This window comes from Solanum stenotomum, chromosome 8, assembly GCF_019186545.1.
Source record: "Solanum stenotomum isolate F172 chromosome 8, ASM1918654v1, whole genome shotgun sequence".
Classification (NCBI taxonomy): domain Eukaryota; kingdom Viridiplantae; phylum Streptophyta; class Magnoliopsida; order Solanales; family Solanaceae; genus Solanum; species Solanum stenotomum.
Genome location: NC_064289.1, coordinates 9,867,764 through 9,887,040, shown reverse-complemented (window position 1 = coordinate 9,887,040; position 19,277 = coordinate 9,867,764). Strand labels below are relative to the sequence as shown.

General features: G+C 36.6%; 1 protein-coding gene across 2 annotated transcripts; it reads right to left on the bottom strand.

The window, feature by feature from the left end:
• Positions 1–497: 497 nt before the first annotated feature.
• Positions 498–18,502, bottom strand: LOC125874785 (golgin candidate 5). 2 transcript variants are annotated; one of them, XM_049555810.1, is made up of 20 exons: positions 18,404–18,502; positions 18,012–18,207; positions 14,880–15,973; positions 14,036–14,107; positions 12,612–12,686; positions 10,473–10,587; positions 7,778–7,839; positions 7,645–7,692; positions 5,290–5,574; positions 5,151–5,210; positions 4,985–5,068; positions 4,816–4,881; positions 4,646–4,744; positions 4,350–4,568; positions 3,506–3,617; positions 2,978–3,189; positions 2,679–2,738; positions 2,444–2,557; positions 839–913; positions 498–755 (listed from the first exon to the last, which is right to left on the bottom strand). In XM_049555810.1, exons 2-20 carry the CDS (start codon positions 18,157–18,159, stop codon positions 720–722), a joined length of 3,036 nt encoding a protein of 1,011 aa, XP_049411767.1. In that variant the 5' UTR covers positions 18,160–18,207; positions 18,404–18,502; the 3' UTR covers positions 498–719. The 2 variants fall into 2 exon arrangements, with proteins under 2 accessions (XP_049411767.1, XP_049411768.1); XM_049555811.1 differs by having other exon boundaries at positions 2,978–3,183.
• Positions 18,503–19,277: the final 775 nt, after the last annotated feature.

The following is a 19,277-nucleotide window of genomic DNA, read 5'->3' as shown; positions in this document are numbered from 1 at the left end:
TATATATATATATATATATATATATGATTTTAAAATTCAATTAATGAACTCTCGATAACACACGAGTATTTTCAAATTTGGACTGAAGTGTGTAATTGGAACATTTATCATGTAGTACAAAAATATTCATTTAAAACATATCATAATTTAAGTGTTTGAATAAAATTTATTGACAAATTTAAGGAGTTCCAATATTTTCAATGTTTTGTAAAAAATAAAAAGTGTATTCCCTTCTTGTTCTGGGTGTGAAACAGTGAAACTTCTTCTTGTTTGATTTCTCTTCTTTGAATTCATAGCAAAAGATCACTGTAAAAATTTTTAAAAAACATATACGTAATGTTTTTTTTTACTCTTCAAATTCAAACTTAATCTGGAAATTAGACGTTCATTAGTCAGGGTGAGTAAATTCCTAGCACGTGAACAAAACATGTTAGCTGCAACCAGCAAGGCACAGCCAACCATTTCATTAACAAAAATTGAACTGGGGATCAAAGCTGAAAGCCAATAATACGCCACTGTTTAAAGAATATGCTATACAACAATTCACTTTAAAATTACAATAACAAACCTCTGTAAAAGGTAGTTTCTCTATAGATTTATAATAAAACCGGTGACATAAGAATTATCGTGTCCAAAATCAATGTGATACACCAAATACACTGCAGCACCCTCCATGATGAAACAGACCAGAAAAAAAACGCTCATCAACAAATCAGCTGTCAGGTGGCACTCAGTGATGAGCTAAGCACCTGGATCTGCAAGCATATCGAGAGTAAAACATGGATTTCCAGGACTCGCAAAAGGAAAGAAATGGACTAAATAATTGAGCATAATATACCTTATTCACGAGCAAATTTACTTGTTCTCTGTACATCTCCTTCATATCAATAATATCAGCACGAAGTTCTTCCAACTATCACAAGTACACGTCCAGTGAATAAGAAATTCAAAGAGCACTATGGGGAAAGATCAATACTTCATTGTGGACATAGATTAGATTTCAAATGGACAGTTGATCTATAAATTAAAAAAAATAAGTGACACTTGACCAGTTGCATCCCAACGTGATTGGACAACTGCACGTGGCAGTAAAGCCAAACAACTATTGCAAAGTCTTGTGTCAAATTCAAGTACGATGGAATAACATCGAACAACTAGAAATTATGATTCAATTAACCTAACTTAAGATGATCAAGTCGACATCAGCCAAGCCCATAATCTGTATCATACTCCATTGTTTAAAGAATTCATCAATATCTTAAGTGTGTTGGTTTGTCAATGGAGGGCTGCACTTAGCTAGAGGAGGAAGAACACAAATCAAGAAATAGAGAAAGAGCGAAAAGGAAAAGATACAAACGTGTCTACTAGGGAGTAGAAAAAGGAACTTCTAGAGTATATAACACCTGGAGAGTGTATGAGGTACACTGTCAACAATAATGGAGTAAAAATAACATATATGGCAGCAGATGCTACGAGTGGATCGTGGAGAAGGGGGCACTTCAACATTTCAAGGAGTTTGGTGGTGCAAAAAGGTATTTTATAAAAAATAAAAAATTGAGTGAAAAAGAAAGATGTCTATTTTATTTTTTTTGACAAAGAAAGATGTCTATTCTTTACAACGTGGTTCAGAAGATGCAATAATTTCACAAAGAATGATGAAACTGAAATGACAGACATTTAACTAGAATGAAGAAAGAATGATCTCCAACAGGTAAATTCACTCATTGCTACAATGCCCATAAGGAAATCAGGTAATTGTTTGTGTTTGCACACTAACATGCACTTGAAAAAACTGAAATAAGTTGCAGAATTGATATTTAATATACATCTTTTTCTATAAGGTATAATTCAATATAAATCTAAAAGAAGAACACCTTTATTATAAAGGAAATTACCCATGTATGCAACAAAAAGAACAGAACCGAGTAAGATACAGAAAAAGGACGACAAGATCCTACATCAACTGAGTCTTAATCTTTTTAGTACACCAGGGAATTGGAGCAAAACGAGACCTCTAATAGAGAAAACTTTAAAGGCAAAGGTAAGGGAAGTATAACTTTTTCTTTTCACCATAAGTCATATTTTAGGTGGCAATTTGCACATATCATCCAAAATAAAAGGAGAAGTAATTAAAAATGGAGTCAGACCTTTCAAAAACGTAGAAAGGTGAATGTGCACAAATTACTCGGCCAAAAATGTACAATTTACTATGTTGAGGTGATTGATACAGTTCATATACGTGATTTACACATCATATCACATTTTGAGGGATTTCAAAAAATTCCAGAGTTCCCACTTCCTGATATAATGATTTCCCAAATAAAGGTGTTGCTTTTTGATGAGTAATATTGAAGCAAAGATAAGTTCCCTTATAAACCCAAAACTGAGATCATCAAGAAGCATAGCTGTGGCAGAGAAAAATCATGAAAAACTCAGTTTGTACCTCCTCATCACGTTCACCCATCAATTCAAGAGCTGCCGAGTGTCTCCTCCTAAGTGCATCTAGCTCTGCTCGGATGCCAGGCAGCATGGAAGCTTCTGAACGTAGCTTTTCACACTAAACAAATAAAAAAGACATTCTATTAATAATGATTTCCTCATCCAAAAAAGGGACATCACAAAGGGAAGGCTCTAAGGGAGAAAGAAAAAGAATTTAGTATCTGGAAAAAAGAGTTTACCTCTGCAGTCATTTTAACCAACTCCTCAGCAAGGGAGTCACGGATGGCTTCCATAGATGCCTGGAAGAATCAATAAGTTAATTTTAGGAGGTCAAATGGAAAAAACTAGTTGAAAGGAAAAATAGTCCTGCATGAAAACAGAGCACTGTAAGCTTTAGCTCCTATGGTTCGTTACTAAGATAGCTACCACTGAATAAACTTTAACACCACACAGTGAAAAGAGGCCAACTAATACTTTAAAATTATAAAATGAGTTCAGATGATACACGGTTTAATAGAATCAGTCAGGGAGTCCATACCAATCGAGACATATAAGAAGCAAGTTCCCCATCTTTCTGGCGAAATGCAGGCGTCATGTTCTTCATAAAGTATGGACTCATATTACCCTCTAATGCATTTCTACGCTCAGATAAATTGTCAGACGAGTCCAAAGATGCTTGCAGAAAATAGCTTTCCTCCATACTACTCAAGCTGCTAGCACTTGAAAGCCTGCGTGTCAAACTTCCTGCAACTAGGTGATTGTTAAACAACATCAGCAGCAGCAGCAACAACAACAACATACTCGGTGTAATCCCACTAGTGGGGTCTGGGGAGGGTGGTGTACGCAACCTTACCCCTACCTTACCTTGTAAGGGTAGAGAGGTTGTTTCCGACAGTCCCTCAGCTCAAGTAAAGCATAAGAAAATCAAGTATGGGAAGGGGAATACAGTAGTGAAGCAACCATGTTAAACATAATAGAGAATGTTAAACATGATGGAGAAGAGAACAGTAGCAACAACATAAATGTATGAAGCATCATATTGAAAACTAAATTTGGTATTAACTACCATTTTCTATCCCAGATTTCTGCTTCATTATTGGGCTTTGATCAGGCACATAATTAGTAGAACGAGCGGCCCTTTCTTGATCCAAACGAGCAGTTTTCTCCCTTTCCAACTCCTGTAAAATATTGGTGACAACGGACTCAGACATGCACTTCTCATTAATAAAATCAAAGCATTAACAACAAAGTCGCAAGCAACTCTATGTTGTCTCCAGGTATTAATCCAGTCTAGATAGATTCCACCAATACCTATGTGATAAAGCCCGTAAAGGCCCGTCTACTGCCATCCTACATAACATTTCTCTTCTCTCACCATCAAGATTGAGAAGCAGAGACTTCAGAATAGGAGAAAAATAGAGTCGAATCATATAAAAAGTTACCATACTGGATGAATAGCTTCACACCTGCTGCTCTGACTGTCGGTAATCAAACCGACACACTAAATGATACAATTTTAACTTGTCTCCTTGCTTATATAAAAACAATTTTCCTTATCTGTCTATATTTTGATGCTATTGAAGACAAGATTAAAGGAGAACAATGACAATTGTAGGGGAAAAGTACAGGTGACAGGAACTTTACTGCCACTGATTAGGTATATGCTAAAAGACCATTTCAGTAGATCTGAGACCTTAAAAGAGAATAAACTAATTCAAAAGCCAAGAAGGCCAACCATTGGCTGATATATAAAAAAATGAGTAAATCAACAAAAGGAGATTTGCATATTCTTCAATTGAAGCATCTTGACCATATTTAAATTATGCTGCATGTAAAACCACAAGCATCATCGATGCTAAAAGGGCATTGAAACAGCAAATTAATAGGAAAGTAAAACATAATATTGTTACCTGCCGCAGGAGTTCCTGATGAGTTAATGTTTCTTGTAATTCCTGCTTGTGTTTCCTTCTGAGTTCTTTAATTTCCTCTTCAAGCTGATTCACACGACCTTCGTTAGTCTCAGCTTCCTCCTTTAGAGCAAGATATTCTTGCCTATTCTCTGCGGCCCGCTGTCTCTCTTTGTCAAGGGACCTTGTTAGCTGTGTCTGCTCAGCTCTAAGACAAGATATCTGCAATACTAAATTTGTAAGCAAATTCCTGGGGAGAAGAGCTATGGAAGCAACGTCAAAGGAATAGGTGAAAGAACCTGAGCCTCAAGAACATTGATTCGGGACAAGGTTTGAGAAAGGCGTTCATTAATAGATCGCTCCTTTTCCTCCGAAGTTGCAGCTTTTGCCTCGGCTTCCTGCGAAGTAAAATTAAGAAACCCTTCGAGTTTCAACTATAAATAAAGTTTCTATATGTTTTTCTTAAGACCTGAAGACGTGAATTCAAAGTTCTCTCAACAGCAGCCCAAGCTTCAGCCTTTCTGGAGTTTGTTTCCTGTAATCAATGAAGAGGCATAAAACATAGACATTAAATGAGCGGTCCGTATACCATGACCATATATAGGATATGAAAAATAATATCTCAGCTGCAGTAAAACCTGCATGGCTTCTATCTGCCTGAGAAGAGGTCTGGTAGATTCGGGAACTTGTGTTATCAACTCCTCACATCGACGTTCACTGGCCTAAACACAGAAGAATAAGTATATGTAAAGGAAACATAATTAAGTAGTCAAGCAGAAAAAGTTGCAAAAAAGAAAGCTATACTTGGTATCTTTTCTGGAGGTCCTCAATTTCTCTGCGCAGCATATCTTCTTTAAAAACTGCCTGCAGGTGACAAAATAAGTTAGGCCCTGGGAAATTAGATTGACGAACCACGATAGGACACTATTTCAAGAATATAAACCTGCTGCTCCGTTCTGGTAAGTGTTTGCCTTAATTCTTCAAGTGCCTGAACAAGCATTGCTTGACGGTCTTCAGCCTCTCTGAGACGACCCTCTAGTTGAGTTCTAGCTTCATTGTTAGCCCGTGCCTCAGATAAAGCTTCTGCTTCTTTTGCGGCATTTAAAGCATTAGTATAGTATTCTTTTTGAGTTGCAAGTTCTGCTTGATGTTTTTCTACTGTTTCATGAAGCAACTTTTCTGTTGCTGCCTTGTCCCTCTTTATACTCTCTACTTTGTTCTCTTCAACCTAGGAAAGGCATAAGCATGTAAGTTGAAATCATAACTTATACCATAATCCCACAAAAAATAAATAAGAAACGTAAAGCAATCAACTTGCAACTAAACACTTGTTAAGTGACAAACCTTTACTTCATAAAAAAAAACATGTGAAGTAACAAGACTTTACAAACTGTCTAAGAAGAGCTATAAAGTTCTTTTAACAACTCAAGAACCCAATGAGGGTACATTGAAGTAAAAATACAAACAGCTCTCTTGAAGAATCTCTCCTTATCTGGTCTTGGGCAACCCTCCCCACTTGAGCTAGCTTTTGGGGTTGAGTTAAGCTCAAGATCCATTTCTTACATGGTATCAGACCATCCCAATTCTTGTTTATTCGGCCCCTTATTAAATTGTCCATGATCCAGATGTCCACTCCTGGGCGTGAGATGGGGTGTTGACGAGTCCCACCTCGGGTGAAAAAGGGATGGGTTGTCTCCTTATATGGTCTTGGGTAATTTGTCCCTCTTAAGCTAATATTCGGGATTGAGTTAGCCCCAAGATTTTTTTTTTTTTTTTTTNNGTACATTGAAGTAAAAATACAAACAGCTCTCTTGAAGAATCTCTCCTTATCTGGTCTTGGGCAACCCTCCCCACTTGAGCTAGCTTTTGGGGTTGAGTTAAGCTCAAGATCCATTTCTTACATGGTATCAGACCATCCCAATTCTTGTTTCCCGATATTCGGTCCCTTATTAAATTGTCCATGATCCAGATGTCCACTCCTGGGCGTGAGGTGGGGTGTTGACGAGTCCCACCTTGGATGAAAAAGGGATGGGTTGTCTCCTTATATGGTCTTGGGTAATCTGTCCCTCTTAAGCTAATATTCGGGATTGAGTTAGCCCCAAGATTCTTTTCTTCTTTTTTTTTAGAATTGGTAACATTGTATTCTTCAGCATTAAGGATATGCCGGGGACCTTTAGAATATCAGAAAAGAACACAAAGCATAATACTTACAAGGATCCTAAGAATTGTAAAAGTTGATCTGAATCCTCTAATCATATCTCTTTACACCAAAAATATAGAGATACAGTGCAATTCCATTTAACCCTGTGAATGGAATTGGATATATCTTCAAAATTCCTACTATTCCTCTCCTTCCACACTACCCAAGATTCATTTCTTTACAAACTCTAAAGTTCCTTTAACAACTCAAGAACCCAATGAGGGAACATTGCAGCAAAATTACAAGTTACCCAAATTTCCTCAAGGGTATTCCTTCAAAAGTTGTGCTCATCTTGCTTAATTCTACTCAAGCGGTCAGCAAAAAGGCAACTTCCAAGACAAAAGGATACCTCACTTAAAACAAAGACCAGGTGAAAAGAATATCTTTCTAAAGGGGACTCAAGTTATTCAAGCAGAACTATCAAAAAATATTAAATGTGTTTGGTATAATGTAGATAAAGTCATTTTCTGATAAATATCTTCTATGAAAAATGCTTCCCGGTGGTTCATTGGTGCGTAGAATATAGTTTCTAAAAAAAAAAGACATTTATCAAAGAGTTAATAATAATGTTAGCAAATTGGATAGTATGTTGATGAAATTTTTTAAGTATAAAGATTTATTATAATGTCTAAATGTTTGTCAGAGCAGTGATATGAAGTTAGAAGTTGTGGTAACTGTTACGAAAATAACTTCCATACATATGTAACAGAAGACGGTTTCCCACTTTTGATGGAAAATATTATTTGTCAACAAAACCCCAAAAGTGATTTATCTTCCACAAATATTTTGCTTCACACCAAACAGATTTTGAACACTTCTCCCCTTCTCAGATGAACTTCAACTGCAGCTAGGATTAGTTTTAGAAAATTTCTACTCCCAAATTATTATAGTAGGCATGCTAAAACCAAGAGCAACTTATAGCTGAAAACTCGGAGAATAATATTTTCGTGAAAATGGAAACAAGGAAGTCGACATTTTAACATAAAAAAAAAAACCACATTAACCATAATAGGAGAGAGTTGAAAGTATTCCAGGCACCTCTTGTCACCCCTCACAATATCTACAATCAGGTTATTGCATCAATTAGAAATGACTGACCTCAAGCTTGGTATGTAATCCTTTCTTCTCTTCTTCAAGCTCTCTGATCTAACTTTCAAAACAAATGGAAGATTTGTTAAAACTTATAAATATGCTTTCTGAAATGGAATAATGAGTATGCCTGATTCCACACCTGTGCCCTTAACTTTCTCATCTGGGCTTCTTGGGCAGCCTGCTTTTTAGAAAGCTGCTCACCTGGAGAAACACTAGGTTTTAGACATTGAAATGGCATAAAAAGAGCCCAAAATATGTATCTTATTGAATATAGAGCTTATACAAACTTAAAGAGAATATAGATATTTCTCCAAATAGTCTGATATACATGTCAACCAGGGACTAAACTGTGTAAAGAGACTCAAGTCAAAGGTTACCAATAAAAAGAAAAAGACACTCTAGCCAAAGGTTCAGTCACAGCAGCACAAAATAGTATGAAGTTCCTCACAAAAGTTCTGATATGATGTAACTTCCAGCATGCACAAACTTGAGTTCTTCCATAGAACTCATACTTTAGGACATGACTACTTTTCAGATTGTCCAATCATCAGACCACACTGAAATAGACATTTTGACCCATCTTGAATTTATTTTCCTAATGAAATAACATTGGAGTTTGATGGAATCCCTCTGAGCCTACATAACCCTGTAGTTAAAGAGCTTTATAATGCTTGATGCAGCTATAGGTGTAAATTCTTGAAAGTTGAAACCCATGCAATGGTCACTGCTCATGGCTGATAAGATCCAGGACACAAAGGGGGGACTCATAAAACCCAAATAGCTAATGTAGCACAGTTGACTACCTACCTTATCAAAAAGAAAAAAAAGTAGTGCCATCAACTACAATGAACTTATTAGGCAGTGGCCTTTTCCTAATTAAGTGATTATGCAGTCATTTCCAACCACCAGACATCTAAGCTGTCAAGCAAGCTACTATGTATCATATCTACCATCGAGCAGTATCATGTAAGATACAAGTATGACATGAAGACATGGAATTTATATTTCTAATACATGTATCAGAATCTTTAAGCCTGTAAGTGGAAACAAAATACTAAGCTACTATTACTATGACTCAGTCCCAAGCTAGTTGTCGTTGGCAATACGAATTCTGGCTATCAATTTGAGCCCGTTTCATTCAAGTATTCAAGGTTAGGTTCTCGAGCATTAGAAATCTTTCTACCAACATACAAACTTCTAACAAGATTAAAAAGACTATCACACGCAGAACCTAATGTAGAATTACCAACATGGCCAAGCCTCAATCTTAGCTAATTGGTATCACCCATATGGATCTTTTTCTGTGTTGGGCTTTATTCTTCGCCAAACTTGCATAAGCTCCACGAGATTGTACACCTTTTGAGACAATTTCTTTCCATGTGGTTTTAGGTCTTTACACATCCCTTTTTTAGCATGCACCTTCAACGGTCATGGTTAACTAAGGACGGGTGAACCCCGAGGTCTAGTATTGGCCCAGTGTCCTACCCTCTCCAAGTAACCTTAATTTAGTTAACCAGAGTGCCAAGAAATACATTGCCTACTATCTCTTTCTTTCTCTACCTGCACTCTTCAACTGTTCCAAATCACTTTACACCTCTAGTACTACCTTATGAGATAATTCGATGTGGCATAACAATGTCTAAGGTGGCTTGTAGTCCTGTGCTCTTTAAAGATGCCACCAACCTACAAGCCTAAATAAACAAAACAACAATTGCAAGAGGCATCTTTTTTTTTTTGAACTTGGTAACTTTGTATTATATCACAAAACAGTACATGGGTCGTATTGTAACCTTATATACAAGTGTACTCCTGATTTCACTTCTCTACGTCTAAATTGAGTCTAACACATCAATAATAGAGACGGTGTCATTAGAGTATAATTGCAAGAGTCATCTATAGATCATAACTTTCAGAAAGAAATGCAAAAACACACAAATGAACTGTTATAGATTCAATATTGGGAAGTCTTAAATTGCATCATCAGACATCACTATAGAATTCAAAAGGCAATCAAATACTAACAAAACTATCAACCCATTCACTACATGTAAGTGTGCAAATGTAGCAAGATTATGTAAAATGATTATTTCTCAATCCTAATTCCTAATACACTGCATCAACTTCTTACAGCATCACCATTGAGCCTTCTTCCTGTTTCAAACCTTTGTTTGACCCTACATACATATAGAGATGGCAAAATTATTGACCCGCTCATTTATTAGCTCAGCTCATTTCAGCCCATCAAAGTTTGGACTGATGTCTTGCCCAAATTGATCCATTGGAAATCTTGTCAAAATATTTTTGAAAGGACATTTTATTTTATTTGATATATTATATTAATATAGTCATAAAAAAGAAAAACAATAATTTTATAAGGTATTAAAAAATTAAAAAGAACAAAAATAAAGCAATAAAAACTTAATAAGAGTTGGGCAAGTTGGGTTATAACCCGCATTTTTGCCCATTTCAGCCCAAGTAACTTTGGGCGGGTCAATAACCCACTATTTATTAACTCAGCCTATTTTGACGCGCCCAAATTCAGTCCAACCCCCCCATTTGCCACCTATACATACATAGTTGCCGCAGGTATGACCTGCCCCTCTTTTGGTTGATCAGCAAGTATGACCGACGCTCTACCACAAGTATGATATCTAAGTTTTCGTCTAGTTAGAAACAAAGATACCACCTAAGATTAATGAAAATGTACCTTGTTCTTAACTGTATAATTATCTTATATGCCACATATAGTATGAAAGCTTCACGTGAAACAAAGGCAAAATGACAGTGTAATGTATTAAAATCACATTCAGGGCCAGAGTTTGAGTTTGTCGTACCTTCAGCCATTACTTGAGTAATTATCTCATCCTTCTCTTTGAGAAGAGCTGCAGCATCACTCTTCTTATTATGTTCCCTGCGAAGTGTATCCCTTTCTTTGGTGAGAGCATAAACCTGAAATAAATGAGTATAAAAAAATATCATTAGCAACACATTTACTAAAATGTTAAGATGCATTCCATTTTCCCCTTTTAATACGACAACAACAAACCCAGTGAATGTAATCCCACCAGTAGAGGTGGGATCTAGAGAGGGGTGGATGTGGGATCTAGAGACGGGTGTACGTAAACCTTACCCCTACCTCGTGGAGATAAGAGAGTTTGTTTCTAATAGACCTCGGCTCAAGTAAAGCATTTCAAAGTGGTTTGAAAAAGGAAATAAGGAAATGAGGGAAACATAACAACTAATTGTAGAAGAATGCCTTGCAACTCTATTTCCAGATTTGGTTATACTCAGCCAGCAGAACAAGGACACAATTTCTCAGATGTGGAGCACTCACAGATGAAATTTCTTGTTTAGAAGAGCCCTCAATGATTGGGAGATCGAGAGAATCACTGCTCTATTTCAGATCCTAAATACCTTCCCAGGCACCTCCAATGAGCCTGACAAGCCTATATGGAAATTACAGAGGAAAGGAGTGTCACAGTGAAGTCTTGCTACTGGAGTAGCAATGTTGGTCAAAGAAGAAATAGAATCTGGCCTTGGAGACTAATTTGGAAGATAAAAATACCTCTAAAGGTATCATGTTTTGCTTGGTTGGTGTGTAGAAGGGCATGTCTAACACATGAAGTGCTTCAGAAAAAAGGAAGACAGATTTGTTCAAGATGCTTTATGTGTGATCAAGATGCAGAAGTCAATGGACATTTGTTCCTCCACTGCAAGGTAGCTACCAACCTATGGAACATGTTTTTCTGCATCCTTGGTGTATGCTGGGTAACTCCACAGACCACTAAGGGTGTGCTAGACAGCTGGAAGGAGATAGGAAGAAGACATTCTACTGAAGACAGGTGGGAGTTAATACCAACTTGCATTTGGTGGACTTTATGGAAAGAAAGGAATGCTAGATGTTTTGAGGACAAGAGTAACAACATAGAGAAGATAAGGATGAATTGCCTTAGTTATGGTGTAACCAAGATATGAAGGGGGATATAGAACTTTTTGTTGATTTCATAGGCAACTTGTAATCTCCCTAGGGGTAGGTTTTGTTATGCTCTGATGAGATTGTAAGTGACCTATGCTCATCATTATTTGATGATGAGACTTTTGTGAACACACACTTACCCTTATCTCAAAAATAAAATAAGATAAGGAAAACAGTGCATAGCATTCAAAAAAAGAACTATCTAATAGCAAACAGAAATGCTAATCAGTCCTCGAGTTATATTAAAAGAACAAATAACAATGATGCCATCAAGCTTGCCATGGACAAAGATTAAACTTGATAGTAAAGGAGGATTTTCTTTTAAAAAAATAACTGGGGAACTGCAATTCTAGAAAGTAGACATGAGGTTTCAGCAGTAAATAGAGATTCGGAAGGATGGTGCAATTTCTTCAAAATTATCAATTAACTTGGAAAAGATGGAATATTACCAGCCAACACAGAATGTTTCACTTCTTCTTCCAATATCATGTCTGTGCAGCATAAAAAAGATGCTTCTACTTTTTTTTTACAAGAGCAAGAACTCTAAAAGAAGGGCATGGAGTTTCTCCAAAGAATGTTCTCCTGTGGAAGTATGCGGATTTTCGAGGGTCCAAGCTCCCCGTCCCAATTCATATATGTAGTTAATGAGGTCTTATTGGCACTAAAGGGGTTCGATCCATTACAGATCAGCAAGATAATCCTGCATCCTTAGAGTCTAATAGAACCATTGAAAAACTAAAAGTCTAAGAAACACAAAAGCATTATACAGAACCAGCAAGCATAAAATATGAAGTTATAGGCATAAAAGATGAAGCTGCACATTTTACTGATGCCTAAATGAAGTAGAAAAACTACGCAACAATGCGAAAGTTCAAACAAACTGTCTTTCAAGAATTCATGTTACTGCTGTGATGTGACAAGGCTGATGATCAAGCCATAAAGCAAGCACTTAGCAATGGAAGTTAAAGCTGAAACATTCATGTGAACACATTCATACCTTTCTCTCAAGAGCAGAAACTTTTTGATGGTACTCTTCTCGCAGAGATTCAATCTCTGCATCACTGGACTTCCTCTGTAAAAATTAGTGTGTAAGCAAGAGATATAATTTTGGTGGAGTTTCACATAGCATGGAATTTTGAGGGATGAAAGATGAACCTAACGTACACATAAGAGGAAAGCTGTGGGGATGGGGAATTAGAAAAAAGTTTTAGAAACTGCATTGGAACTCACCCAGTTTAAATAAAATTAACAAAAGATTTAATTAAAGTTTCGATCCATTATCCATTACAAAACACACATCCATTGGCACGTGCTAAGCTGATCCCACCCAGCAGCAATAAAGACCCAATTACACATATGATATTAATACTAAAGGAAGATAAAATGAACAACAGAATAATTGCTTGGCAGGGATAATTGTCGCCAAAACTTTCTGTACTTAAATTGATACAGGAAACTAGCAGTTTTGAGAGAATAGAAGAGCATACGAAGGACAAGTCATCTAACAAATTTGTCTAAGAGAAAATGCAACGTGTATTGATGTGAAAGCATGACTCTAGATAGGAAGGAGTGGAGGTCGCGTATTAAGGTTGAAGGTTAGTAGGGCTAGCGTGTTGTCTCTCCTTGCAAGGGTAGGGGTTGTTAGCGTGTGTAGTAGTCCTAGTCTTGCACTTGCAGTTCTTGTCTGTGATACCTATGGCCTTATGTTGTTAATGCGTTTCACTTCTCTCATTGTTTATTGATGTTACTGTCTTCCTTTGTTGATTGTATACTATCTTTCGTATTGGATGGTATGTTTATACACTGTTTCCCTCGCCTTTTACTTGGATTCGATGTACTTGAGTTGAGGGTCTTTCGGAAACAGCCTCTCTACCTCGCACGAGGTAGTGGCAAGGTCTGCGTACACTCTACCCTCCCCAGACCCCACCTAGTGGGATTTCACTGGGTATGTTGTTGTTGTTGTTGTTGTATTGATGTGAAAGCAATTTCATCAAAATCATCAATGATGAGAGTCATGTGACATTATGCAACAGAAGCAATTCTTCCTGATCTACACACATCTAGTCTAGAGAAGTCTGATTATTGATGATGTTCATTAAAAAGTGCTTACCAAACTAGCTGGTAGTTAACATGACTCGACCAGTAAGCACAGAAGCTTACACAATACCTGGCTCACATGCAAGATTAACTTATCTAGAAGAAAATTGCAAGCAAGGGCAAAAGAGAAAGAAATATTATCCAATAACAAGCAGAAAAACAACACTAGAAAAATGATAGAAATCAAATTTATGAAATGGTTAATTCATCCTTGAACAATGGGAATTATAGTATGTCTTTGACTCATGCCATTTGAAAAACTAGCGGACAGCAACAAATTGAGTTAATAGCCTCGAAAGGAACTTTAAAATGATGAGAACTTACTCTCAGATCCTCAGTAACAGCCTTCAATTGCTCGTTCTCATTCATCAACTTCGCAATTTCATCAGCTTTAGCCTGAGGAAAAACAATGGCATGTCATCTTGTTGAGTGTTCATCATTTTATAAACAAGAACTGAAAATCAGGGGTCTAACACACCAACTAAATTTTTTTCCAAGTATGTGGCATAACAGGAAGTTTGGATATTGAGAAGTTCATACATAATGGGAGAAATTAGTTCCAATCACCCAAAATCATTAATATATTTATTAGCTTTGGAATAATTTTCCTGCATAATAATAAAGGGATAATTGCAATTGAACGTATGAAGGTACACGGTCTAAGCTTCCCTCTAAGCCTCATCTTAGGCGTATACCAACATCCTTGTCAATGGATTCCACAAGTTCAGAAAGGATCCACGGACTATGGAAAAAATATCCATGTGTTCAGACATTTGAGACCTCAAGAAGGTAAACTATGTCATTTGACAAGTACAAGAAAACATCAATGGAATGTGTCGATGACACACACACAAGGTTCAAATCAAGACTTTTAATTGAAGCTACTTTTAGTCAAAATCAACTCATTGAAGCAAGTTTTATCCATGACCTCACAAGTTGGGAGAAATAGTTGAAGATGAGTGGGATTCAGCTAATCTTAGGTCATACAACGTGAATTATTGGACTCGCCTACTTTAGGTGCATACAACAAAAGATTCATATTCTCAAGTAACGTCAGTAGATTCAGAAACTTGATATTTCCCTGCTGGGTTCAACATTTTATCCTGTGTTTTCGCTGATGCTGAGGAGCAGGTGAATAAATTTCCATTAAAATAGCATATGGACATACCTGAGCTTGTCTAGCAGCTCCTTGTAATGCAGTTTCCATCATTTTCATTTCCTTTTTCAGCTTCTCCAGTTCAACCACTGAATTGGTAACATCTGAAGAGTTGCTTCCGGAGCTCAACCGTTCTTTCACACCAGTCTCATGATCATTTCCTCGCTGGGTAGCCTCAACAGGTCTACTAACCAACTCATTTTCAGGCATAATCGTATCAGATAGCCTCTTCAGACCTTCATCTGTGTGCTGGTCACCAAGAAAGCTCCTGTTAGAATGCTCTTCAGAACTTTCACCTTCACTGGCAGTTACAGAATCTGAAACAGAAGGTCTTCCACTATCTGCTCGGTCACTTGATGCATCCCGTGATTCAGCTGAAGGAGATTCCACGGTGACTTCTTTCTTCTGTTCCCTGTCTGCAGGGTAATTTGATGCATCCTGTGATTGAACAGGAGGAGATTCCTCAGTGACTTCTTTCTTCTGGTCCCCATCATTACCGGTATTTTCCTGTGAATCAACAAGCAGCGGGATACCAACTTCAGTTTGAGATAAAGCATTTGATGATTGGGAAGCAACCAACTCGAGGTTTTCAGATGATTCTCGCTCTGGAATATTCTTTTGGAGGATTCCTGGAGATGTTTCCTGATCATGCTCATTGACCTTCGATGCTTCTGCCAGTGAATTAATTTCAGCTTTTCTTTCATCTGGTCCAGTAACACTTCTTTGTTCCTCCCGATCAAAACTTGTTTCCATAGCAGAGTCCAGTTTGACATCAACAGCTCTTGCCTCCTCAGTTTCTTCTTCAGCAGATATCATTTGATTTGGTTTCGCATCAACATCCTTTGCTTCTTCAATAGGTTCTTGAACCGATTTAGTTTCTTCAATAATGTCCCTTGTTTCTTCTTTTGGTTCTTTAGGAACCACATCACGTCGAGTTGTAGTCTCAGCTGAATCTTCACCTACTTCCCTTGTGGGCAAAGTGGGCTTTGACGACTCAGCTTTCTCTACAGATTCTTCAGCAGTATCCTCACTTTTTTGCCCCATAAAAGACATGACAGGATCAAATAAGGCCCTCCTATCCGTGGTTGAAGGCCATAATCCTGAAGCTGGTGTGCAATCGAAGCATTGCCCACAAGAAAATAGAGAAGCATTGAAATAAATCAGTCAGCTCTGAAATTTGACTTTCCTAAGAAATGCATCAACCTAATATACTTAAGTAGGCTTAAATGAATGCATGGAACGTGGCAAGACAAGCAGCAAAGAAATTCAACATTTGGTTAACATTTTTGGAGGACATTCAAATCAGTTTATGAAGGTGTTGGAACACACACACAAATATACATGAATACAAATACATGTGTGTACATGCGCAAGTGTCTGAGTGTTTTTTTTTTAACAATGTGCAAGTGTCTGAGTGTGTAAGTAACTAACAGATGTCATCAGTTTATGCCATACATATACTTGGAACCTTCTAACATCAAAGGTAGAACGTGTCGCTCCATTCCCAAGCTATTGCACTCTCCGCCATGCAAGAGATTGTCTATGACTCTATAGGGTCGTTTGGTAAGATGCATTAGAAAAAACAATGCATGCACTTAGCTTAATGTATTATTAATACCTTATTTGGTACACTTTTTCAACTTATGTATAACTAATGCATTAATTATACACTCTATTTGGTATTATGCTATGCATAATAATACATGGGAAACCATTGTATTAGCAATGCAAGGGATTCTAATGTATGCATTAGCATGGGTAAAGACACAATTGCCCCTCCAAACCTTTTCGACATCCTTTCCATTGTGTTTGGGCAGGATATTTTTGTAAGTAAATAATTTATTTTAGAAATATGCAATGCATGTTATTTTTATAACACCAAACCAAACACTGCATAAGAAATAATCTCAACATAACTAATATCAACATTACTAATGGCAGCATTACTAATACACCCTATTCAAAATTGTTCTTATACAATCTACCAAATAACCCCTATGTGATAACCAATGTCTTCCAAAGTTTCTCTATGTATTAATAGGTTTGTCACAACTTTTTGAGGACATCCACAATTCCTAAACTGTGGAGCTCAATTCAATCGTTAATACAGTATTGAGATTTCACATCACCACTTTATTATTGAGATCACCCCAGACAACTAATGGCCTGATACTTCCATATTGTCCCCATATATAATCTCATTCGCTCATATCTGAATTTCTTGTTGTTGGAGCTCCGAGAGGCCAGTAATTACCTCTTATCTTAGTCTTGCAATCCAAGATCTATGGTTGGCACCCAAACCTACTCTGACATGACGTTGTTACTCTCACATCAGAGCTTACTCCTAATTAGTGCTGGCAAAATGAACCCATTTGTCACCAACCTGCCCTTATTTGAATGGGTTGGGTGAGTGATACTAAAAATGGGTAAATATGAACCTATTTTAAAACAGTACAAAAATGAGTCAGTTATGGTTAATTGGCAGGTCAAATATGGGTTGAAAGCATTGGACCAACTTTACACTGAACCATTCACATATTCGGATATTGCAAGACTTGAACTGTGTAATCTCACCATCATTTATTAATCAGTGTTTCTAGCAGACACGAGATTTGTTAGGAGTTAAAGACTACTGATTCCCAAACACGCAGGCAATAAGAAGTTCAAACATACTAAAATATGCATTTCATTCTTGGCCTTACCAGATTCAACTTTCACAAGGGCAGTAACCAAATACTAAGGGCAGTATTAGAAAAGTCATAATAGTCTGAGAGATCTTAGGCAGCTTCTAAATCATCAAGCACGCCATTGTACACAGACCTTAGGTAACGTATACAAGAATGCTATAGAGGCAATAAGTACTATGAAATTCTTTCCAGGATCTATGATCTGCTTGAGGTTACACTTACATTAGGACCAGGTATTCACCAAGTAAATTTAAACAAACTCTAGTTTTAAAGAATCCTAATTTTCATAAATAGAGTGGAATAAATATGCATCTGTATCCAGTGGGAGATGGCACGTATCTCGTGGAATTAGTCGGATAGCAAAGCTGGTCCAGACATGCTGAACCCAACTAATGTTGAGGATTAACATAAACGTATGAGATAAAATTTCGAGAAAGTATAACGATCTAAAAGATACCTTCATTGCTACTAGACTCAGATTTCTCCTCGAGACCAAGTGCTGTGTCGAAATTCTTTTCGATGTTTTTGACACTCTCACTGAGCTTATTCACGGCACCAGCAAGATCCAAGTTCGCCAAATCAAGTTTTCCACCAAACCACGCCATCTTTTTGACTCGATCCAAAGCTCAAATCACATGGCAAGCTCCTTCATCCTATCCAATGAATCATACATTGTCAAAATCCTAGGAATTTCAATTTCAATAAACAACATCCATATAACATCAATTTGTTCCAAAAAAAAAAAATTGTTTCTGTGTCAATCAGATCCCATCATTCAATAATTGCCGATTCAGAAAGTTACAAAAAATTATTGAAAATTGGATTGATTGAAGTTTGGAAATACCACACCTTGGAAGCGGAGCAATAAAAAAGAAATGATTTGGGAAGGGCGAAAAAGAAATCGATCTGCAGGAACGGTGAACTTCAGCGTCCACCGTCACCGTCACCGTCACCGTCACCGTCACCGTCTTTCTTCTTTCCTTTTTTCCGTTTTTTCGTAAATGTTAACGGCGTATAAATTAGAACTCTTGACTTGCGATATCTCTTCACCGTTAAATAATGTACGTAACTTTTTGTATTCGTACATGGTTATTTTTTGTATGATTAATCAACTATTACTAGATTAGACCATAAAAATAGTTTTTCTTTTAAAAAAAATTAAATATATATTGAATTGACTTTTTTAGAAGATGATTTTTTATGCTTCAACTTTTAAAATTGATTTATCCAAACATAACTTCAATTCTCAAATATTATTTTACAACTTCAAAATTCCTTCTTTTTAAAAAAATTTCAATCAAATTTACATCCAAATGTGTACTAAATCTTGCTTTGATAAAAAAAAAACAATCAACGCAAGATCTAGTTTTAGTATAGCAATAATAAATAGACATTATTTCTAAGTTCAACGAAATAGTATCGTGTATATGCATCATTTGTGCTCACTTTATTTATGTTAATTAAGAAATGAAAAATATATTGTCGTATACAATTGTTATTACTTAAAATAATACTTCATTAAGAGCTTCATACATATTTGTGTTGTGTTACACGTATTACCCATCCATTTGAGTGAAACAACTTCCATTTGTCAATTCATCGTTTATTTTACCATTCTTGTTTATGATTGATATAAATTCACATGTAGAAAAAGAAAATATTGCAAATTGCATGTGAACATACATCAATCCTAAAATATAGAATATCCAACACCTAAATGTAA

What these genes read in the sequence shown, in the direction of transcription:
- LOC125874785 (XM_049555810.1), bottom strand. Translation starts at nt 18,159, where the DNA reads ATGGCGTGGTTTGGTGGAAAACTTGATTTGGCGAACTTGGATCTTGCT. An exon ending in TTACCAGAACGGAGCAGCAG is followed by an intron (nt 5,211 to 5,289) that starts GTTTATATTCTT and finishes TGTCACCTGCAG; the next exon opens with GCAGTTTTTAAAGAAGATAT. An exon ending in CTTTGAATTCACGTCTTCAG is followed by an intron (nt 4,745 to 4,815) that starts GTCTTAAGAAAA and finishes TTTACTTCGCAG; the next exon opens with GAAGCCGAGGCAAAAGCTGC.